Source organism: Puntigrus tetrazona, chromosome 8, assembly GCF_018831695.1.
Source record: "Puntigrus tetrazona isolate hp1 chromosome 8, ASM1883169v1, whole genome shotgun sequence".
In the NCBI taxonomy this organism is placed as follows: Eukaryota; Metazoa; Chordata; class Actinopteri; order Cypriniformes; family Cyprinidae; genus Puntigrus; species Puntigrus tetrazona.
Window position 1 is genome coordinate 18449211 of NC_056706.1, and position 25184 is coordinate 18474394.

At 38.8% G+C, this 25184-nt stretch overlaps 2 protein-coding genes across 2 annotated transcripts; both read left to right on the forward strand.

Annotated features, from left to right (window-relative positions):
• Positions 1 to 4365: 4365 nt before the first annotated feature.
• On the forward strand, positions 4366 to 7329 carry dusp2 (dual specificity phosphatase 2). The gene is made up of 4 exons (XM_043247226.1): positions 4366 to 5036; positions 5632 to 5762; positions 5860 to 6079; positions 6161 to 7329. The coding sequence occupies exons 1-4, from the start codon at positions 4643 to 4645 to the stop codon at positions 6412 to 6414; spliced, it is 999 nt and encodes a 332-aa protein (XP_043103161.1). The 5' UTR covers positions 4366 to 4642; the 3' UTR covers positions 6415 to 7329.
• A 3511-nt stretch (positions 7330 to 10840) lies between these two features.
• Positions 10841 to 15332, forward strand: adra2b (adrenoceptor alpha 2B). The gene has a single exon (XM_043247224.1). The coding sequence runs from the start codon at positions 12001 to 12003 to the stop codon at positions 13525 to 13527; it is 1527 nt and encodes a 508-aa protein (XP_043103159.1). The 5' UTR covers positions 10841 to 12000; the 3' UTR covers positions 13528 to 15332.
• The last annotated feature ends 9852 nt before the right edge of the window (positions 15333 to 25184 follow it).

A 25184-nucleotide genomic window follows, 5' to 3' on the forward strand; every position in this document is an offset into this window, starting at 1 on the left:
CACCCTCACAAAACCACATATAGATTATTCAATGTTAAACACAAACACACACACAAACCTAACGCAGCTGAATTCTCAAGACATATCATGAAACAAACAGAAAAAATCTTTCCGTTGTTTTCATTCTCGTCTATTTTCTTTTGTTTATCAGCTCACTTGCTTTTCAGGTGTTACGGACTGACAAGACTTGACAGCTTAAAATAACATCCAAAACATGTTATTTGATTACTGCTGCGGTAGAAACGGCCCTTTTTGTGGCCAGGATATATTAACACAATCAATTAAAACACGAACAGTTAATCTCATATCGGCCGTGAAGGGAGTTTTCACTACATAATTGTTCGATGCAACATTTTTGGTGTTGCGTTACAAACCAATTATTTGACATGCAAAGACATGCTCAAAGTCAGACTGATATGAGGCAAGTATGAACAGAAAACCTCCTATTCTTGAACTTAAAAGGAAGAGGGGTGTGGGATGGACGAGACGCCGCAGTTGTGGAAGAAGTTGTAGGGGGAAAAGACGGGGGAGAGACAGAGTGAATGAAGGGAAATTCAACACTGAGGGAGTGAATGAGAAAGAAGGACTGAGCTGAACCCAGCTGCTCTTTACACACACACACACACACACACACACACAGAGGGAAAGAAAAACAGTGCATGGGAGGATCCTCCTCCTCTTCCTTTAACAAAAGCGGTTTTAGTTTTGCTTTGTGATTTGGTGAACTGGATATGTAAAAGTGTTTATTTTACAATGTTGAGAAATGCTGTGTATTTTGGCAGATAAGAAATGATTTACATCAGCACGACGTTACTTTTCATTCATTTCTTATTATTTTAACCTGGCCTCATGTACTGAGAATCATGTTAGCTAGCTTATAGATCAGAAAAGAATATGGTTGATGCGACAATTGAAAACCAGTTGTCTTAAATATATATGTGCATGTCTTTGTATTAATATACACATAATAAAGATAGATAGATAGTAAAGATACATTATGTAAACCAAATTTTTTATTTACACACACACACACACACACACACACACACACACACACACACACACACACACACACACACACACACACACACACACTACTTTAGGGTCTCATACAGCCTGGAAATGAAATATTAAATAATACAATCAAAATATATATATATATATATATATATATATATATATATATATATATATATATATATATATATATAAATAAGTCAATTGTAATAGAACATAAAAGTTAAGAATAATCTTTCTTGTTAGCATGAGGAATAATGATGTCATTTTAAGTCATGCTGGTTATGTTGACCGCAAGGCATTTTTAGTTATCTTACGGGGGTGTTTTTGAGCAATAGCATAAGTCTGTTTTCTTGTGATGCATCCCATTTGATAGGCTGTATCAATCATACATGAGGAAGCATCATTTCCATTCGCAGATACGTGACTCATCCTCCCTCGTGTTAGCAGCGCCGTACGTTTCTTGTTGTCATTTAAAATAAATAAAAGGTGACTTCACAAAAGGTGACTTCCACACTACAAATAAAAGATTTCTTTTAATCAATGGCCATTAGTTTCTGCCTTCGTTTATATTTACATTTGGTTACTAGTTTCTGTACATTCATTTGAATCTAGGTTTTATCACTGGCTACTAGTTGCTGTACTTTCACAGTAACTTCAGTGCTTCTACAATAAATGACGGCTGCATGATGCCTGAACAATAGCAGAAAATGACTATCAATGATAACTGCGTTTTGTCACTAATTTTGTTTCTTTTTTTCTTCTGTTTAAAGGAGGATTTGTGTTAAAATTGTTGCCCACGGTGACCAGTTACGTTTTCACCACTGACGGCAGATGGAGTATTTAGACCATGTCTTTCATGCTTTTCTGCACCTTGTTCATTACTTAGCAGCCAATGGGACAGTCACAAGTCTTCTGGTTTTCATCCAAAGTATCTTAAATTGCGTTCCGAAGGCTAACTTTATGGGTTCAGAGCAACATGGGCTTGTCCACTCTAGTCCTCCTCTCACATAAACTCCACTAACGTATTTGATTTGCTTATAAACAAAGCTTGATCTCTTCATATTTCTCTCTTGATTCAAAACTTTTTTTTTTGCTGGGAAAAACTATATTATGGATAAACAACCTAATCGGAAGCAAGTTAAATTATTATCATTTTTTTTTTACGATCGTAGTCAATCATTTTATGTTTGCTCATAAAAAATATCATGTTTTATAAAAACGCTTAATTTTTAAACAAGCGATTATACGGACATTTTGGACACCTTTGTGATAAAATTGTCCTTGCTTATCCATTAAGAAAAGGTCAAATATAATTGCAAATGTAGAAAAATGCTAATTAACTAAAAGCTTGTGTAATTTCCAGATTCCCAGCCAAAGTAAACACTAATGACATTACTTAAACTATTATCCCGGCATACAGCACAATATGACTATTATTTATTGTATTAATGTGACGTAATCTCACTGTCAGATTCCTAATAAAGCATTTTATTATAAGAAATCAGCATCTAGAATCAAGCAGTCGGCGATTATTCTGTATTTTTAATATTGAAAGAGAAGCAGAGGTCAAAACAATTAACGCCAAAACACGCTGCATTCAAAACTAACGATATTTAAAGCTGCAGAGAAAGACCAAAAACAGATGGGGAAAGTGCAGAGAAAGACAAACAAGCTGTGATGGGAACGGAGAGAGTGCGAATGTGACCTCAGGCCGCAGACCGCTGTTAAAGATTATCCCGGCCCTTGTGCCGTTTAATTCCAAACATAATCCTGCATCCAGAGTTCATGTTGTTTTCCCACTTTATACCACACGGCCTATTTCTCCGCTGCACATCGTTTCATTCACAAGTACAGACCCCTCTTGTGCGTGGACGAGCATGGACGGTCACAATGAAGTGGATGCGTGGGAGGCCGTGCTATTAGACTCCTCGGAGCATCCAGAGAACAACCTGCTCCCTAATGTCTGTGCTGTTTGTTCTTAAGGGTTAAAAATAGACGCCCATTTGAAATTGATCTGCCTTGCGGAGTGGCATGTAGAATCGATTTTAGAGTAAACAAATCATTCCATTACTAAAGGAACTGTTTTGTGGATACGCTTACTGCGTATAATCCTAATAGATCAGTGGTTTTAGTTTGCTTTTGTGATTATAGGCTGTGTTTATTCTCAACGGCCATCTGCAGGCAGAGAAAAATATTACCATGTTGTGAAATACTGTGCATTTTGAGATGAGAAATTAGTTAGCCAGTGCAATTATTCTTTTTATTGTGACGTAAAATATTTCCTATTCTTTAAATCCTTGCTTTGGCTTCGTACTCCTTAGGGCTATTTTATTAGCTTAAAATATCATACTGACGTTAGTGCATGTATCACGAAACATTATTAAATGTTTATAAAAGCTTCAATAATATCCACCACCTGTGTTCTGTTAAGATCAGATGAAATTATTGCTAGTGTTATTATTTTACACCTAAATGCATTGCAAATATGTTTTCTGCATATAATCATAATAAACCTCTACGCTTTTTATGATTAAGTCAACTAGGTCAGCTCATTCCAAACAGTGTTTAGATAATATGCCGCCTCCAGATGTCAGATTTACAGTCACATGGCTTTTTACCTGTTAGTGAATACTGGGTTGTGTATTGTGCTTTTTTAAAAAAATAAAGTAATAATAGGCTAATACAATTTTATTCTGACCGTATTTATTAGTCTACCTATTTTTGTTCTTCGTTTAAATTTTTTTGCACAGCACTTGCCTTAATAAATCGTATTATAGCAATAAATAAATTGCATCGTTTGTGTGTTTTTCTTTTTCTTATCATCCTTCAATGACTTTTTGTCATTTTAACGGTTATCCTCTGCTGGCAACGTGCATCACCCACCGAAACTGTACACCTGTATGGAAAGTTGCTGTGTATTTTACCCACACAAAATGACACGGTACGATCAAGCATGAAAAGACATCATGGCCCCGAGCGCGTGGTCTGATGTTCCTGATTTAAAGACGTGACCTTGACCAAAGCCCTCAAAGGTGTCATAATAGAATGTACTCTACCGTACGTGTGTGTGTGTGTGTGTGTGTGTGTGTGTGTTGTGTTGCGGTTGCACGGCTCTGTGCTACTGCTCGAACTCGCGTCACAAAATAAAAAACACGGGTAACCCCAACGACCACGTGCCAGTGGGAAAAGAGAGGCGAGAGCGTCAAGAGCCATATACGGAATGTCGGTCTAAGTCAACGGGCCATATATGGCGCTTCCGCGCGTGACGTCTGTTCCTTATGTGGAAAACGAAGGCGTGGCTGTGTCGGAGGAGACGCGATACAAAAACCGTTTCCAACCCCGCCTCACTTTAGAATCACATCTGCTGACAAATAAAGGACTTTAAAACTAAGCTTTAACGAAATACTGAGCACCAACATACGAAATTGACATAGTTTTAAAGTAACAATACAGTGAAAACACACCACGCCTAAACGGACAACATTATTGTTTAGTGTCATCAGTTTTTGTTGTTGTTTATGTAGTTGGTCGTGTCTAGTGGTCAGTTCACCGAACGCGCAATCTGTTGATGCTGTGAAGAAAACCCGTTCCTCCTCACGGCTGTTGTTCATCTGGAGAGGTCATGGGTATCGGCGACCCTCTCGAGATCTCAGGCGGCGAGCTGGTTCATATCTTGCGGACTCCGTCCGAGCTCTTCGCGTCCGGGGGATGCATCGTGCTGGACTGCCGGCCGTTCCTCGCCTTCTCCCGAGCGCACGTCCTCGAGTCCCGCAACGTCAACTGGAACTCCATGCTGAGACGGAGGTCCAAGAGCTCCGTGGTGTGTCTCGAGTGGCTGGTGGCGGACAAGTCGCTGCTGGCCCAGCTGCGGAACGGGGACTTCTCTCCGGTGGTGGTCCTGGACGACAGCAGTCGCTCGGTCAGAGAGCTGAAGAGCGAGAGCCTGGCCAGTCTCCTCCTCAGCGCCCTTCAGTCCGAGGTCCAGTCTGCCTCGACGCACATCTGCTTCTTACAAGGTGAACTTCAGTTACAATGAATTGCAAGAGTGTGATTTAATACAAATCAGGGTTACTACGAGATTTTAATTTATAGGCTAGATGAAATAGCTCTTTAAAGCCACAGGGCTTTTCCTGTAGTGACCTATATCTATATCTGAGACCAATATCTATCTGTCTATTCATATATAGCCTGTATATATTATTCAATGGATAATGTTAAAGTGGTTTGGCAGGTACACTTCAAAACGTTTGCGTAGCAACTTCTGATCTGATTTGGAATAATACGGTTCACTATGACTCATACTGACTATGTTCACTTATATCAATAGATATTTTATACAAATATACAGATTAGATTCCGTAGTTTTATGTTACTGTACATGTAACTTGTTTGCATGCTGCATAAACAGCTGCTTTATACGCTGTAAAAGTGTTTTATTACAATCTAAAATGATACATTTCACAGTGCAGTACGTTTGCTGAAAATGTAATTTTCGCTACACTTGCAGACATGCTGCAATCTGTTTTGAGATGTTTGTTTGCTTCATCAAAACCCTGTAAAACGAAAGGTGCATTTAATTAACAATAAAGTGTTTTCTTTGACCGTTTCTAGGTGGATTTGACGGGTTCTTCGGCCTTTATCCAGAGCTCTGCTTCAGCCCTCCTGTCATGTGCTCAAATCATCCTGCTCTCAGTGACTCAGAGCCCGTGGTTTCCGGCAGAAAGACTCCTCTCTACGACCAGGTTAGCTGCGTGAAATCTCAAAATCATTATAAATCATCTAACACCATAATTAGTTTTGTATACTGATTTTTGTTGGGTTTTTTTGTGTGATTTCTAGGGTGGTCCAGTTGAAATCCTCCCCTTCCTCTTCCTGGGCAGTGCCCATCACTCCTCCAGACGGGAGACTCTGGAGCGCTGCGGGATCACGGCCGTGCTCAACGTTTCCTCTTCCTGTCCCAACCTGTTCGAGGAGGAACTTCAGTACAAAACTCTGAAGGTGGAGGACAGCTTGGCCGCAGACATACGCGTCCTGTTTCCAGAGGCCATCCACTTTATTGGTAAGTCTTAATGCATTTCTCGATCCTTTGGAAATGTAACAACGCCTTAAAAACTAACGCTCAACTTCATCGCGTCTGCAGATTCGATAAAAGAGAGCGGAGGTCGAGTGCTGGTCCACTGTCAGGCAGGAATCTCCCGGTCGGCCACCATCTGCCTGGCGTACCTCATTCACGCTCGACGGGTGAGTCTGGACGAGGCCTTCGACTTCGTTAAACGCCGCCGCCAAGTCATCTCACCCAACTTAGCCTTCATGGGCCAACTTCTTCAGTTCGAGACGGACGTTTTGTGCCCCTACACCGTACTAGACAGAGAAAACAGCGGCACTGCGTTTTGAACTCTAACATCTCGAACTGGCTCCACTAACTTTCAGAAAACAGATCTACTGGCCACAAGATCTGCAAAGGTGCTTTCAGGAAGTCCTAGTTCGATGCTGTAGGACAAACTAGAGACACGGGACTTTTAAATAAGGCATATCGGCCTCTAAAATACACCGTGGCATTACTCAGCTTGTTTGGGTAATAGATGGCATCAGCCGGCTGCCTGCTCTCGACTGTTTATGGCAATACAAAGTGTTGTTTCCGAACAACAACGGCGTCTCTGACACACTTCTACACCCCGCAGGCCTCATGGAAAGTGTACTGATCTCATGTCTTTGTGACATTGTGCTACTGAGATCTTATAACGTTGACCTGAGATAACGTGTGTATTTGTAATGAAACAGAGCAACACTTAGCCAGAAATGGGTAATAAAGCATTTGGCTTTGGCTTAAAAAAGCGCTAATATACGTTTAGGATGTATGTGTGCGGATGGTCATACCGTGGAAGTGTGTTGCATCAGTCTATGTTCTACTTGACTGATGCCGTGACCATATAAGGCTGTGACGTGTGGTTCGTCTTCTGTCTGCTAAATGTCAAGTTTTTCCATGAAGTTACTGTCTAATTGTCAGTCTCAAGTTTTAAAGGGCAAAGACCTGACGAACTGTGATCTCGGGCGGTTTTAAAAGCAAGTTTGATTGTGTCATGCTAGGCACTAAGGCCGTTTTGTAATTTATTATTTCTTTTTAATATGAAGCGTAATTTTATGTCCTTCCTTTTTTTTTTTTTTTTTTTTGCGAATATTTATTTGTACATATTTTCATTCGAGCAATGCACTTTAAATTTGATCTGTTTGATAATAAGATCTTTTGTAAGCTGTGTGGTTCACTTATTTCGAAATGTGAATAAAATGATGGATTCGTTTTTAAATGCAGAAGTCTTTGTTGTTTGTGTCATGTTTTAAATCATTACTCGCTGACAAATCACGAGGCCGATCCGTATTACAGGCCACCCTCCGTAGATGCGATACTAAAGTCCAATATTTTAACTTAATGTGAAAAACGGTCACAATTAGCCATTATGAGGATTGCACTTTATATATTTTTATGCTTTACAATAATTATCTTATGCTCACCAAGGCTGCAATTATTCGATCAAAATGTTACATTATGAAATATTATTATTTAAATAATTTAAAATGCGAATTATTCACGTAACTACCCCAGTGTCCCATAATCCTTCACAAACCTAACGCGTTGATTTATTACTGTCAGTGTTGAAAATAATACTTCATATAATTATTGTCAAACTGATAATATTGCTAATTTCTTAGTTTATTTCGCGTTGTTGCAATGCACATTTGCTATATGTCCTCGCTCACTGCTGTGGTAATCACGAAAGTATTCATATGAAAATGTAATGTTTTGGTATTGGCTGCGCGACGGAAGCGGAAGTCTTTTACGACAGCGCCATCTGCTGGCGAAGTGAAAGAAGACCGCACCTGTCAAGCTTTAACACAGGACACCACAGAGTGGCAGTGTTCGACTATAAATCAGAATATGAGCAGCTCTAGATTTTTTTAATAACATAATTTAATTGTTCAACTGCCCTGTAACTGTTGGATACATTAAAGGTGAGCAGATACCACTGACGAGAAACAGAGGAGACTGTTTTGTAACTTCATTGAATTCATCAGCAAATCAGAGACCTCCAAATTCAGGAGCACGCGGGGTGACCGTGTTACATAAGGTCAACTGCTGCCTACGGCCGTCACATCTACAGCCCTTTCATTGTGAGCGCGGCCACGGAAAACACTGATTTGTTTAGCCTCCTGTCAAACGTTAAAGGGAGTTGGGGTGAAGCAGATTGCGGTTGGCCATGTGAGGCAGATCCTGTGATGAAAGCATCGATACGGTCATGCAGTTACTCTCACACATCTCCCTCGAAACTCAGTACGTCCTCTGAACCCCCGCAGCTCCGGCGCCATGCTATCTGGCAAGCATTTAAACTCATTTGCCTACTCGGGCAGTTTTTAAATTGACATTTAAATCGCATCCGGCCTTAGACGTTTCGTTTTGTTTGAGTTCCAGTGAAGGCTTCTCAATATTCCTCAATCGCATTTATATATATTTAGGCTCTTGCACTGAGACTGAAATCATTAACTTTCTCAGAGGCAAACTTTTCATTTAGCCCTATTATTCTGACAGCAACTGTTTCTGGGAATACCTATACAAAAATTTAAATAATGCTTACGAAAGGCTATGGGGAATATTGGCAGTCTTGTCAGCTCCGATGCACTTTTTTCGGCTGAATTTGGAAAATGTGCATTTTGTCCAGGGTTAATTTCGTTTGTGAACCATCGGTTTGCTCATAACATGATATAGTCATAGCGGGTTTGTTTTTGTTGTTGGTTGCTTCAGATGACTGTCCTTAAATGCTGCTTGGCTTGCAGCTACCGCTTTCATTGCCACCAGAAACTGCAGAATTAACAGCAGAACCACAACATTTTTATATAACCTCTTATAAAACGGTTTGTATATTATTATATATTTTTTTCTGATTTAAATCTCAAAATGGTCAAATATACATTTACTTGTACTTTAAAACAATGCACTTGAAGTTCAAATTAAATGTTTTCAGATAAATCATTGCATTTTATTTGCAAATAAATGAAAGTGGATTATAGCAATAATTTAATGTACTTTGTAATAATGTCAAATCAAAAGCTTTAATTCAAAGTTAACTTTAACTCTAAAAGTGCACTTAAAAATGAACACATTAAGTACTCCTCTCTCAGGCTTTATTTCATTAATATATATATATATATATATATATATATATATATATATATATATATATATATATATATATATATATATATATATATATATATATATTTTTTTTTTTTTTTTTTTTTTTACAACGGCTGTCAAATTCATCTCATATCTCCTTCTATCACTACTAAGAAGAAAATGACTTCTCTCCAGAAAGAACATCGTGACCCTCTCGAAAGCTACTGAGGAAAAAATAGAGTAAAGGAAATGCAGTCTCCAAAGAGAACTTCATTCTCGAGCGTGCCATGGTCTCAAAAGGCATGCAGACATTAAATGAAAAAAATAATAATAATAATCTGACATGGAGTGGAAATTCTAACGCCATTAAAATGTAGTAATCGAGTCACGCTTTTTAGTCAGTAGACCTTTATCAGGTTAGACGCCATTATCAATTTAACACGGATGAAAACGAGGCTGTGAGGGAGATATGCACAGTTTTCACAGCGTCCTGAACTTTAACTTAAACATTTTGGTCTTCTGATTTTTCGGTAGGACTTTCGGAATGATGTTAAACAACTCATTGAACGCATCGTCTTATTTTATGTCTTGCTAAAAATTAAATATGGTGCTACAATCAATAAGGTCTGTAAGAGTGGGCTTATCACATTTTTGAGTCATGCATAAGAGTGTTTCAAAAGAAGCACGAATGCTTTAAAGCATTTAAATATCAGAAAACATCTGCAAAATTATGATTAAGCGTTCTAGTATTTTGTTGTCCATAAGAGGGCAGAGCTCACCACGTGTTTATATATCTATCCCCTGCGATCCATCCATCTATCCGCGTTAAAAGCACTCCAATATCCCTGTAAAACACAGCACTCCGCTGAAGAGCTCTCTGTTCGAAATATTACTTCGCGCAAATATTTATTTAATACATTTTTCGCTCACTGGAAATGGTGCGACTCATTCGACCCTTTTGACACAACGTCCCGTGTTCTTTTTTTAAAAAATCACGACGGTAACGCGGGTGATCGGGAAATAGAAATCCACCGATCCTAATGGATGCGCTCGAAGAGGTTCTGAATTGCATTTGGGCATACGTTGCACTTTCTCATCTGAAGAGAGCATTAAATCACTTGATCTTTACGAAATGAGGCGCGAGCGCGGTGCGGAGGAAGCGCTCGCCAGTCACGAGTCCTTTTACGCGCGAGAGCGCGGTCTGCCGTTAAAGTTTGAAACCTTTCAAACGGGGCTTTTACGGTTTATTTACTTTCCATTTGTCGCTTTTTCGTGGGGTTGAAGGCGACCGGCGCGATCAAACGCGGTTTCTGAAGAGTTACGCGCCTTTAACTGAAATAAACAGACATTTGGTGCTTTACAATACAGTTTGAGGTGGCCGTGTGCCTGTAAAGTAAACTTCTCCAAAGAATATATCAGCCTACACTCCATTGTGTTCAAATCAAAATTGTTACCTTTATCCCTTTTGCATACAGGTTGTTTGGATTGTCGGCGTCTCCAAAATGTATTATCTGAATTGCATCCACTACACGCCTGCGTTTGTTTTATGTCTGACAATAGCGTGTTAGGATAGGTCAGGCTTTTAAGTGGGAGGGAAGACTTCGCCTCATGACGCCCGTCCTGACATCACTTATACCGGGGTACTGAGGAGAACCGTTGCGTAGATATGAAGCCAGAGCGGCTCGCGCGAGCCGCACCGATACTTCAAGCTGTCACTGAGGTAATGCGCGAGGCACGCAGGAGGCATCCAACTTGCTGATTGAGATACTGTGACCAAAACGGGCGAAACACGGAGGGAGACGGACGACAAACTGTTTTCAGACATTATACTTTTTTTTTTTTTTTTTTTTTTTAGCGCTTGGACATACCCGACACATTTCGGCGTGCCTCCTGTTCTTTATTAAGCCGACTTTCAACACTCAGGAATGTAACAACGACACAACTACACCAGACTCCGTCATTTATCAGGGCAGCTGTCGCGCTTAAATTCTTTTCGCAAACTTGTGAAAACTGTGAGGGGAAACTGGCACATCGCCGCGCGCTGCTGCGTGCTCTCTGGAGATTTATATTTAAAGCCTTTTGCTCCGCGGAGGCTCGCGCATCTGGGTAACCTAGATTTAAGCATTCCAGTATATTTGTTTTGTAAGCGCTTGTTAAGGATTCCGAACGTTATTTTTTATGCCTGATTTGAACTTTAGAATATGTAAAATGTTAAAAGCGAGTAATTGTTACTCTAATCATTTATGGAAGCACAACATTGCGCAGCTTTTTCGTATGGGAAATTAATCGATCTGTGGCAACACGGCTTGTATTTCTGCTTCGGTTCTAGTCGTTTTTGTTTGTTTTGTTTCAGTTTTTCCCCTCACGTTATCTGTCGTCTATAAAAAAAAAACATTCTGAAGTTGATCATTTACCGAAAGAGCTGTAAATTCTAGGTTTATCCGAACCGTACATTATAATTAAATATATGGAGCCTATCCGACATTTTATTAATTCGATGCCTGCCTTTTAAATTAAGTTGCGCTTTTCCATAATTATCCCATAACCCAGATGACGCTTTTTGCAAATTTGACGCAAAGTAATAAACCTCGACGAGATGTGACAGAACAATGGCTCACGGAATCTTTAGCTCAGTGAACAATGTATTCATTCGTTTCTACGTAAGATCGTTTATTTAATTTCAGACGAACATATTTTACTACGTTATATTACAAAAAAAGAGAGACTATTCAATTTATTCTGGCCACATTCGGATTACTAATAGAGACGATTAGTCCACGTGCTTCAACCTCAGTTGCCGCGCTTTGGCAGTCATGGCAAGCGCGTGCTCTACCGGCACGGGTCTGCATGGCCACAACATCAACGGCACCGGAGGCACGTCTTCACCGACTTGTAACCAGAGCATGATAAAACTCCCTCCGTACACTCCAGAAGCCACAGCAGCCTTTGCAACGGCCATCACGTTGATGATTCTTATCACAATAGTTGGCAATATCCTGGTCATCATTGCTGTTTTAACCAGCCGCTCACTGCGAGGACCCCAGAACCTCTTCTTGGTGTCCCTCGCGGCTGCGGACATTCTGGTAGCCACGCTCATCATCCCATTTTCACTGGCCAATGAACTAATGGGCTACTGGTATTTCCGGTCCGTGTGGTGTGAGATCTACCTGGCGCTGGACGTGTTGTTCTGCACTTCTTCCATAGTACACTTGTGCGCCATCAGCCTAGACCGATACATGTCCATCTCGCGCGCCGTCACGTACGGCGCACAGCGGACGCCCAAACGCATCAAATGTGCCATTTTGGTGGTGTGGCTGATCTCGGCAGTCATCTCCTTTCCACCGCTGCTCTCCATGAACAAGAACAAAGGTGGCGCCGATTCGGGTGGGCTGCCACAGTGTGAGCTCAACAACGAGCGCTGGTACATCCTGTACTCCACTATCGGTTCCTTCTTTGCTCCTTGTCTGATTATGATCTTGGTTTACATGCGGATCTACCAGATCGCCAAGCAGCGCACGCGGTGTCCTCCAGGGGAGCCCCGCAAAGAGGTCCCGGCCAATGCCGCAAACCCACAGCACAAGGTCCACACGGAGGGTCTACAAAACGGAAGAGGCGACGAAACGCCCTCAATCTTGCAGAAAAAACCCAGGCCTCCAACTCTGGCCGTGTCCCAAGTGGAGTCCGCCCAGCAGGCGGCGAGCCCCCCAATCTCCAACAAACACCTGCAAGCCCCTTCAACGGCCCTGACACCGACCACCCCGTGCCCCTCACCGTCTCCCTCAAATTTGTCCGAAATGGCTCCTAATAAAGCCAAAGGGGGGAAAAAGGCGAAGAAGGCCATGAAACTGCCCGACAATAATAACGGAGAGAGCATGAGCTCAGACTCGGACACAGAGCAAGGTGGAAGGGGGCTGGAGGTCCCGTGCACCCCAGGCGTGACGCCCAGCGGCATCCATTCTCCGGCCACCATCCAGAAATACAGAGACATGATTGCCACCGCCAAAGGTGCCAAGCTAGTGACCCGGAAGACGAAGCAAGAAGGAACGCCCAACTCCGCACGCCGCAAAGCCATGGTGAACCGAGAGAAGCGCTTCACCTTCGTGCTGGCGGTGGTGATTGGCGTCTTTGTCATCTGCTGGTTCCCTTTCTTCTTCTCGTACAGCCTACAGGCTGTGTGCCCGGAAACCTGCACCCTGCCCGAGCCGCTCTTCAAGTTCTTCTTTTGGATCGGCTACTGCAACAGCTGCCTAAACCCGGTCATCTACACCATCTTCAACAAAGACTTCCGCAGAGCCTTCAAAAAGATCCTCTGCAAGAACACCAAAGGCACATTCTTCTGAAGCTCCTGAGGTGGATCCTCTCCCCTTATTCAGAACACAGACTAAAAGAAGCACAATAACAGTGCTGTTGCGAAGTAAACGAAGGGCTTTTTGTGCTGCCCGGTGCACTGAGGACACCATGCTACTCAAATGACTCCAGGTTACTGGATTCCTGGTATTTGTGTTATAAAATGGGGCTAATCCAAAAATATTCACAGACTTTGACAAATCAAGGCTGAACACAAAAGAACTTACTGGGACTATCGCACACCTGCAAGGACAACGACATGGAGGTCGGTTACAAAGGTTATTGTATCTTTTCTGTTTTCTGTTATCTCGCCTTTCTACGAACACCAGAGCTTGGAGATACTGCAAGCGCGGATTTCTCTAAGGATTTCAGAGGTACACCATTCAGAATCTTTACGTACAGCTTTTCCATGCTGACTGGTCTACCAATGCCTACACAGCATTACTTCTGAGGAACAAAGACGTGAAATGCTCCTGTGGAAATCCTTGCCAGGGGCGATGTGTATGAAACGAGCTGACGCAAGTCTCTCCGATCGAACCTTAAGGCTTCTAGTTACAGATCCCCCTCCAGTGTAAGACCACTGAGGAGTTTTTCTGCCATGCTGTGAGGCAGAAAGGCTCTGTGAATACAGAACACCTGTCACGGATGGAAGCCTTTCTGTCTCTTTGCATCTTGGACTGGTTGCCAGCAGGCTTTAAGATGGCAAAATGTTTATTACGAGAACTTAATATGTGTATTCGTATCAAAAGTCATTTTCATTTTTAAAATGATAAGACTCTTCGTGTCGTCCAAAATGACTTGAGACTTTTTGGTGACTGCATCATATGACACCTCCTGAGGTGCTCTTTCTGACTTGGTTCAGCACTTTTCTTTGTATAAAAAGAACAAACGATCATTTGTTGGTGTACACTGATCTACTGCACCCTAAATGTCTGAGCATTCAGCAGGGTGATACTTTGGGACTAAGGGCTGATAGCAGTGATGCTTTCTTTTTCTTTGGTCATTGTCTTTTTGCTAATGATCCTTGCGCGTGTGTGTGTGTGTGTGTGTGTGTGTGTGTGTGTGTGTGTGTGCGAGCAATTGTTGCGAATGTTATGTCTGACTGCAGTGTATGTTTGAAAGTGGATGCTGTGTGCGAGAGGGTGTTCGAATGCTGTTGTGTGGAGGTTTTTTTTTTGTGTGTGTGTGTGTGTGTGTGTGTGTGTGAGTTCACATCCCTCCCCTGATTCCACTGGCACCAGTTCAACTATATATGTATGTGCTTGATAAATGTGGCTGGTTTGCCATATCTGCCAGTGCTTATGATTCAGCTACTTCTCGTGCCAATGCTTTTCCATGTTTTGCTGCTAAACTCTTTTAATATCTTCTTAAACCAGAGTTTATTTCGAAAGAATCTTTTTATTGCAGGTTATTTTGAACGAATCATTTTGGAGACATTTAAGAATTGAGTCGAATCTATAAGACGAGAGCTGTAAATTATTATTATGTGAATGAATTTTTATTTATTTATCCTGCTATTTCCTATCGTTTCCCCCCCTCTATTTTTTTCCCCCCCGAGGTGAAAACAAACACGAGGAGTTCAGTTTTAGCTACGACATGATTAAAAATCCTTCTACTGTACTTTAAGGAATTTTTTTTTTGTATGCGTCAGGACATTGCATTTGGGCTGCATTCTCAAAAGCTTTGCAATTGATGGGATCCTGGTAACTGTATCCATTTTGCCTCCTGGACTCCTCTTTCTTCAGTGTAATGCTGTCGGTTTTCCACCGCTCTTGAAAAATAAAACCGCTGAGCTGTGTGTGCCAACTGACTCATTGCTGTCAGAGAATAACTACGGCGCTTTTAGTGCAGATGAACAGACTTGCATGTCGACACGTCATTGGGACACATTGAAAATTATGCAAGGAAAATTAGGTGTTACTAATGGCAAGGCTTGATGAAAACCACGCATTTAAAATTCCAAAACAACCCTAGAACAAAATTTGTCTTGTTTTCGTATGGAATGGACAACAGCAACCTCACTTTCCTCATTCATTTGTATGATTTTTACAGATTTTAATGCAAATATACCAGTATAGATACAGAGAGGAAATTTGTATTCAAAAGGGAAGATGTTTGGATTTATTAGACTATGGGATTAATTGGTGCTTTGGCAGATGTATGTTGATATGGTTGGATAAATCCTCTGTCTCCCTTAAGGTCAATCTAACACCCTCCAATCCTTTTAAAAAAATTAATATTCACCAGCATGATTGCATTAGGAATGGTGATGTTTTCTGAACACAATGCGCGCATGGGATTGAGGATTAATACTGGACTGAGTTTAATACTTAAAATGCAGGTTCAGCTTCTTTGATGTTAATTGCATTTTTTCCATCAAGACAGCACTTTAAAAAATAGTGGAATAGTAAAAAAGAGGTGTGTTTTTAAAGGATAAGAGGCTCTGAACTCAAACTGGGAGGCAGATTCATTTCTGGTAACTGTCGGAAGATGCTGCATTTAATAATTAATGAAGTCTCCATGTGAAGCGTCTAAATAATTTTGTACGAATTAGTAGCCTATCCTTTTCCTTAAGCGTCTACCTGTAAGGTCACGCTGAGCTGAGCCTCAGACCCTTGATTGCTTTGCTTTGACTCGCAGAGAAACTGAACTCATTCATCCACAAATATGGAGACGTCATTCCAGGGAAATGAATAGTTTTTCCCAACGCGTCGTCGCGCTGTCTGCTATGTAAATCTTACAATTAAAAGAAGTTTTTGGCAAAATTCAGAAACGCACTTAAGACACAGAGAGCTAACGCAGGAGCAGAAAAGTTTGGGAAAATTTGAGACCTACTTTTTAAACAACCGAATCTAATTAGTGGTTGAGTAAGAGGCTGGCAGTGTGGGGTAGAAGACATGCAAACACGTCTTTGAATCCAAAGCCCACTCTGGATTTGCAAAATAAATAAGCTATATTTAGTCTCTAAATCCAAATATGTATTTGGAATAATTAACTTGCTGGTCATGCAACAGAGTGTAATGTCTGCTATGAAACATGATTCATGCTTTGTTTGTAATATGTACAATTAAAAACACTTTAATCCTATTCTGATTTAACCATTTATACAGTATCTAATGAATAATGCAGATCCATCCGATCAGGGCTCAACCAAATCGGAGGGACATTATATGTACATTATCTTGCTTATTATATGGCAATTTGGCCTTGTAAGTCAACACAAATGTTGATTTGAATTGAAATATTTTTCGTATATTTTCATATATTGAAATATTTTTCTCTCTTAATGCAAAGCTTTCATTAAAAATAAGAAAAAAGCCTGCTAGCTAACAAATTCAAACAAGACATATTTGAAGGACTATGTATTTCACCTTATAATCAGAATAGGAATCAATCAAATAATCATCTTTAGTAGCACAATTTCTGATGAAAAGCTGCATTACCCATGATCCAAAGACATCCACCAATCAGGGAACTGAAACAAGAAAATTGCAACAAAACCATTTAATGCCCACTCACTCCCATGAAGTATTGTAAATTGAGCAGTTGAGTCAGTCTCCCTATGCTATCAAACTACTTTAATATTTTATGTCTTTGATACATTATGGGAATGTAGTTATTTCCAAATACATGATTAGAACAACATCAGGGTGAGTTAATGACGATGGAATTTTCAAATTTGTACCTTTAGGTTATTGACTGATTTTTAAAACACTTTTCTTGCTTCAGTGTTTGTGATTTACCTACTAGCTGGTTGGTTTGATTCTTGGCTCGTAACTCTTTATGGAAGCCTTTTTTTTTAAAAAAATCCTTATAAGAAAAATCAATGGGAAAAAAGTGCGCTCCATAAATATGACACAAGCAAAATGATACAAGCAAGGATGATGTTTTAAATTATCAGTATGACAACTGGACATATTACTATTAGACACAATATTTTCTATTTTTAGCAAATCAAGTACAATACTTATACATGCAAACATTTAATAAATAAGTGTTTTTGGAAGAATCTTTTAATTTACTGATTCATTAACTCAATCTAAATTCAAAATAGCATACTCGTGTGCTATTTCTAATATAGCAGAAATGTTAGTATGTTAATGTGCTATTAAGAACCATCTCATCTTTAGTTTTATTCCTGTTGTTTTAACAAATGGCCTTAATAAAGACAGCACTTGACGGCACTTACTAGGTTAATACAGTAACCTTCAGGAAAGGTCACTGAAAGATCATAACAGTGTGCCATATATATTTAATGTATGAAGCATTAAGGAAAAGTTATGAATCAACTTTTTTTTCTCTAAAAGATCCAATTTGTTCAAATTATCTCATGTCCTTCGTTGACCAGTGTTTTGAGTGTAGAGAAGACAAGTTCAAAAAGTTCAACAAGTTAAACTTCCTCTTAGGAAGTATCCCTTATTACCCTCGATGTAACCGACTTTCCACTGTACTAATCTTAAAACATACCATACAAAAAAAGCAATAAAAATACATTGAATTCACCCACACACACACACACACACGTATCTCATAAAACCCATAGAGCTGTCTTTAAAATGTCTGTATATTCTGCAAACAAGAGATAATCCATTTAGCATTTCACGATTTGACCATTTTGTTTTAGAAATGTCTTGATCCTTATATGACAGCTCTGCAGTGTGTCCTTTCTCCTCCAGGCTTACCCCTGACCCAAATTCTCATCCGTGGAAATTCTATAATGTTCACGTGTTTGGGTGAGCAAACTATTACAGTACATTTGAAAATGGATTAGCAAGGACCATGGCTGGGAATGGATGGGAGAAGGAGGGGTTGTTTTTTTGGCATAGACAATCAAACAGGAAATACAAAGTGTGTTCGGCCACAGCTTCATCACGTACCACATCTCATCATGTCTAACAACTGTATCATAATCCACCGAGGATAGCTCTTTTAGGACCGCACTCGGCCTCACTGGTGTCTTTGCTATCTGAGAGAAAAGCTAAGTTTTTTTGTTTTTTAATTAGCGTTGTCCTTGCAATGAACACCAAAAACAAGGCAGAACATTAAAAGCTACTAAAGAATACAGAAAAATCGCTTTTTCTTTAAAGAAAAAAGATTTACAGGAAATCATTCTTTGAGTGAATGTGGAAAAAATGTAAAATGTAAATAACCGTGAGCTTCAATTAGTGATTATTTACTATAGCTAATGACGAGCATGCTATAAATTTCTTCATGAGTTTGTACTATGCAAGTGCAGTAATGCATTGAAATTACTTTTATACTGCATTATACGTAAAGGTTTCAAGCAAAGTGTTACCCAGTTTTTTATTAAAGTTGATTTGACCGTATTAATCTTATTTTGCAAAACCAGTCATATGGTGCGACCAAGCAGAAACAAGAGTAAAAAAAGCCATAACATCAAAGACTATGTGGCGCAACCAATCTGCAAACAAATAAAACCCATAAAATTAAAAAGTCATGTGGGGCAACCAATATGCAGACATGAACAAAAACCATGAAATCAAAGTCATGTGGTGTGACCAACATGCAAAAACATGAATAAAAACCATGAAAAGTCATGTGGTGCAACCAAAATGCAGAACCATATTCAAATTCAAATTTTTTATTTGTCACATACACATACATACACGGTACGACATGCAGTGAAATGTTTTAAAACGTGTATTAAACATGTATTAAAAAAATCTTTAAATCAAAGTTACATTGTGCAACTAGCATGCAGAAACAAGAGTAAAAACCATAAAACAGGTTCGTGTGCCAAGGTTAATCTCCTATTGAATCAGATAATTTGATAACACAATGAAAGTTCAGGTTTTGAAAATGTCATGTAGTCCAACCCTCATCCCAAAAAATATGGTAATTTCGAAATAATTTTATATCATTTTTAAACTAAATAATGATAAACTACACTCACATTATTATTGGCCCTCAAGTCACTGTCACCAAGTAACAATGTAAGGCAAAAATGACAGTGGATAAATCACCAAGCCGAAGTCAAAACTTTCAAGCAGGAGCATGTTTGCTACACAGCTTGGAGCGGTGTAACTGATTGTCATATTTGAATTCTTCGGAAGTAAATTGTTGGCTGATAGAAAGCAAAGCTGTTGGCAAAACATCTAAATTTTCAGCATTTCCGTGTTTACATTTTTAGCAGTGAGTCTGGAAAGCTGGAACAGTAGCTTGAAGGGCCTGAACTTGAGCCAAAGCAGCACAGATTGCTGTGAACATCATTTACGAGAAGCCTGATTCTCCCATGCACTCACACAAGAAGAGTCACCCATGAATATTTATACTGTGTAGATGTGCCATAACATTATATAATTTAAAAATGGCTGTCGCTGTTGCGGAAAACAGGAGCAGGGTGGTTGGATCTGGAAAGTGTGTTTCTTAATCAGAAAAAATTTTGGGCGAGGTGAAAAAGTCCCTGGGTGACCATCGTGTGAGATAGAACTCAAAGAGAAAAAAAGACTAAAGAGACATCTGGAGAGATGACAGAGAGAGATGAGAACAGAAACTGGGATGAAGAAAAAAAGATGGACAGGAAGCTGGAAGTAGAGACAGCTCAGAACAGACGGGAAATGAAATGCAATGGGAGTGAGAGGGATCATGCAGCAAGATGCAGAACAGAGAGAGCCATAGGATTTACACTGAGAAAAAAAACAACAACCATTCTCACTCATAAACAGCTACAATTATTTAAAAAGAAACTTTTGGAGTAGAAAGACAAAAAATGTAATAAAATAATCAGTAGTGGGACAAAGAAAAAAAAAGAATGAATGAACTTTATTTTTTCCTAACCTTTAGAAATGTAGAAGTGCAATCTGAATAAAATATTGTTTTATTGTCTAACTACACTATATGTTGTTTTTTCAGTAATTTTACTGAAATTTAATATCCTTAAACATTTGAAAAATAAATAAATAAAATAAATAATAAATAAACAAGGTTGTTAAAATGAAAACTTTAAAAGAATACACCAGAATTAAATGGGTAACAAAGGTTGAAAATGATACCATACATTTTTTTATCATTTTATTTAAAAAATAAGATTGAAAATTATTTTCATAGATTCAGTAATACATTTATTTGCATATAGTTAATTTCAAGGGTAATTAGTTAAACTAGCTCGTGATTAGTGCTGTCAAATAAATCACAATTAATCAATTCCAAAATAAAGGTTGTTTTTTGTATATATATATATATATATATATATATATATATATATATATATATATATATATATATATTATTCTATAAATATATATATATATGCATGTATATATATATATATATAACATTTTTCTACTTGTGACATGTTATAGGATGCATCTCATTTCATAGGGATGTTAGTTGCCCTCTGTCCATCAGAATGAGTAATCTATCTGCAGAGGAATTAAAAAAAATAAGCACAAAGTGTATAGTTCAATCATTATTTATCACTTTGTTGTTCAGTGATCAAGTCACAAATGCAAGTCTAGAATACACTCCACTCCACTCTACTTTTAAAATCTGAAGTCATTTAAGAGAAAAATACAAGACGAAAACCTCCCTCTGCAGCTGTCATCTACTACAACTCAGTTTGTGGCTGTCAAGATGACAAGGAGTCATGAATGTTTGATATGAATGCTGGGGTTGGTTTGTTTTTATAGTGAGGGTCATCTGAAGTTCTCCATGTGTGAAGAATGACAACTGCAGGCTAGAATTTCTTCTGAATCTCCAGTCTTCAGTCAGCAACATCCCAGCCTGTGAACGTATTGCCTTCTGTCAATAAACGAAAGCGTACTTCCTGCTCCCCGCAACATCTCTTTCCCAGCAAGCAGGCTAAAGACATGAATGGCACCAGCTAATTAATCAAATTCTAATGCATTCACAAACACGTGCAAGCCAAAATCACTGACTTGTCTTTCACAAGTTTCACCGAGACATCTGCAAGAGCCCAGAACGGAGCTGGTTCCACAAGATGCGTAACTGAGGCGCTATGTTAAGTGACAGAGCAAACAAATATCACAGTTCCAAACCTGAGGGAGGGATGACAGCGTGTTCGGCATCTGTTATGATGACTTAACACTTGGAGGAACCATATGGTGATTCACACATCACTAAGTGTCCACACTGCAGTCAGAAGATAGTGTATAATTACCAAGAGCCCAAATGAAAGGTTTGCAAATTACCACATTTCCCTCAGTGCTGGTACAGTAAGTAATGAGCGTGTGCATGCAGAGGCATCCAAGTGATACAAGTAAGACAATGTTCCTGCCCAGCTACTCGTGTGGAGGTGGACAGGAGTGGCTAATTGCTGTGTTATTGGCCCAGAATGAACGTAAAACTTAATTAGACCTTTTTGCACAAAGATAAAAAGGAAAAAAAGTTGATTATACTAAAATTTCAGAAAAGTATATTAAAATAGAATGTATCTAAAACGCGCTTTTTCTACCTGGGATAAACACACCTGGGGACACCCAATATGTACCACCAAGAACATATCACAGAGATTTACAATTATTAAAGTGTAATTGTTGCACAATTACTTAATGAATATCATGTTATGACTTCAAAATGATGATGTTTGTTCGGTAGCTCAAGGAGAGATACACTTCTCCGGTTTGAATTCTGTGTAATTCAACAAAACAGTTCAAATCTGTGTAAAAGGAAGCTGAAATGGCATGGTCGAATCAACAGATGTGTTTTTATATCAGTGTTGCACTATCAGTTAGGTTTAGGGTTGGATTTGGTGCAGGGTATATTTCCAACATGATACAGCATTAACTTTTAGCAACAGTTCCTAGATATTTGAATTCTGAACTGCCACAATACATACCCGAAGAAACGTAATAAAAACACAGCAATACATACCTATTTCAATGTAATCAAAATGTGCTAGGGTTCACATATTAAAGAGATGTTTTAGTGACACTCAGAGAACATTTCTTTTGGAAACTACAGTGATATGTATTTTTTGGTACGTATTTTGCGTCTCCTTAAAAAGTGCCCCCAGGTACGTTTATACCACGAGACCAGGTCGAAGTTATAGCGACACCTGGTGGTGTGGATGTATAGTAGCGTAAAATCATTAAATGCTTTATTTATAGTCAGTCGTGACTCCTGATTAATAGAATAGTTAACCCAAAAATTAAAATCTGCTGAAAGTCTACACACCCTCAGGCCATTCAAGATGCAGATGACTTCATTGAAACAAATTTTGCATTATGTCGCTTGGTACCAATGGATCCTCTGCAGTGAATGAGAGTCCGAACATCTGATAAAAACATCTCAGTCATCCACAAGCAATCCACACGACTCCAGTCCATCAGTTAACATCTTACAAAGTGAAAATGTTAAATTTCTCCAAATCTGTTCTGAGGTAGAGAAGACACATCTGCATCTCGGATGGCCTAATGGTGAGTAAATGTTAAGCATTACATTTTTATTAGTATTATTATTTTCTCTTTTAATGAGCATGAAATTACTGTGACAGATAATTATGAGACTGATTATTATCACTAAGCCACGGCATGATAAAGATAAAGACTGTCCCAACTTTGATTCATGAACGTTACACTTGACATTACCAAATCAATTGGCTTTACTTGCTGTTCTTCTGTACACGCTTTTGGGATTTTAGACAACCATGCCAAGTAATTACCAGAGTCAATCAATGTGTAATAATAACCTCAACATTTTCTTGCCTTTATGCAACCGAGAAAACCTAATGCATCACTGAACTGAGACTTTAAGCAAGACGTAAAGCAATACAATGGAAAATGTACTGCTGTGCAAATTTGTCAGCCGTGTCCAATGTGTCTACTAATATACTTCAGCATTAACAAATCCACTGAAAAACTTTAATTCCTCAAGGACCCAATGTACACGGTATATACTCTTTCATTAGGGTTGCAGAGGAAGATTGGAGAAATTCCAACGCAGTCAGACTGATGTGCTGCCCGTGTGCTGCCTTTTGAAGTTTAGCTGTTGTGTATTGTGCTTGCGCCTCTGATCACAAGCCCCCTGAAAGCCTTAATTGTACTTTACATCATACACTGTGGTCCAAATGTCTGAGACGGCCAGTGAAATTTGACATCGTAATTACAAATTACATTATGTAGTCATTTAGCAGACACTACTACCACAACCAGTTCTGCACAGGATATAGACTGAAATACAAATTATAGGCTTATTATTACATAACACTTCTGAAACATTTAATAAAACATTTACATATTAATGTAATATACATGTAAACGATATACTAAATTGGTATATTTAGCCAAATTGAACTAAACTAGCTAAACTATTTCTACTTGATGCACTTTGATTGGCACTTTTTATGCAATTAGTGGAAGATATACCGAAGTGTATTTGATTATGCTTTTTGATTGCATGTATACTTCAGTTACACTTTAAACATATTGCATTCAAAGACTGAGGTCATACGATCCTTAAAAATAGTAATATTAAAAACACATTTTAGTCATAATATTAAGAAATGCGCATTGTGCACAAGTACTACTCCAAATAAAGTTTAATTATAATTTTTATATCAAGACACGAATAGACCTGACCTGAAATAAATACATTTTGAATATATAATTTTTTAAATATAATTTTTTTTTATTTATTTATATATATATATATATATATATATATAAAAAAATTATATATATTAATGAACATGGCTTGTGAAATCTAATGGCCATGATTTGAGATTCAAAGAGCACCTTGAGCATCAGCATAAGAACTTAAATTTCTCCGTTTACTGTGAACACAACTTCATCGATTATTTCCCTTTTTATTTACTTGACCTTTGGAGGCGTATAGCCAAAGGAATGCTGCTAAGCAGTGGTCTGCCACCCCAGTCAAACAGGACGGACATTGTGGACATAGCGTTTGAACAGTGGAAACCATGGAAACAGAGACTCACCGCTGCGGTGCGGCTCGAGTACAACTCGTGAAGAGAACTACTAGTTACTGCGTGTGCTCAAACAAAAGCTTTTCGCATGGGAAAAAGATAAGGAATGGGAAGCAAAAATGACAGACAGACCGACAAAAAGAAAGAAACCAGAAGAGAACAATGAAAAATACTGGCAATTTTATGAGCAGATAATGTGCTTCACGGCTACACAAAATGAAAGTGCGTTATTGGAGGTTACTAAATGATGTTGACATTCTTCTCTTTAATAGGTGTTGAGGGGCTGTGATATTGTCATTTCACTGGTGCCTCTGGAATTGCTGTATGAGTCATCCTTAGCATCTCTTTATGGGCTTCCCACTCACTGGCATCTCCAAAATGTGAATTCACATGTGATTGAGAAGAGCACCAATTATGTCTCATATGTGAGGATGAGTCCTGAGGTCACGTGTGTTTTCAGGTACTTTGTTATTGTTTTATTGCAAACCTTTAACTTTTACACATTTGAAAAAATTACAGTAATTCAATCTCATAAAGTATTTTATGCTATCAGCATTTTATATTATTCATCAGTTTAATTATTGTGATTTTGCTAGATCTCCGTTACAATGGAAGCTTGTTCCTGCCGTGGGATAAAATACATGTATTTTTTTAATACATAATTATAGAGGACTTTTATTTCACAAATGCAAATGTTCTCTCATGATTCAGAGTGTATCTCATAATCCAGTATTTTTTCTCCAA

Excerpts from the sequence above, each read along its gene's own strand:
- dusp2 (XM_043247226.1), top strand. The coding sequence starts at position 4,643 with ATGGGTATCGGCGACCCTCTCGAGATCTCAGGCGGCGAGCTGGTTCAT. Across the intron at positions 5,037-5,631 it reads GCACATCTGCTTCTTACAAG|GTGGATTTGACGGGTTCTTC; the intron begins GTGAACTTCAGT and ends GACCGTTTCTAG. Across the intron at positions 5,763-5,859 it reads AGACTCCTCTCTACGACCAG|GGTGGTCCAGTTGAAATCCT; the intron begins GTTAGCTGCGTG and ends TGTGATTTCTAG.
- adra2b (XM_043247224.1), top strand. The coding sequence starts at position 12,001 with ATGGCAAGCGCGTGCTCTACCGGCACGGGTCTGCATGGCCACAACATC.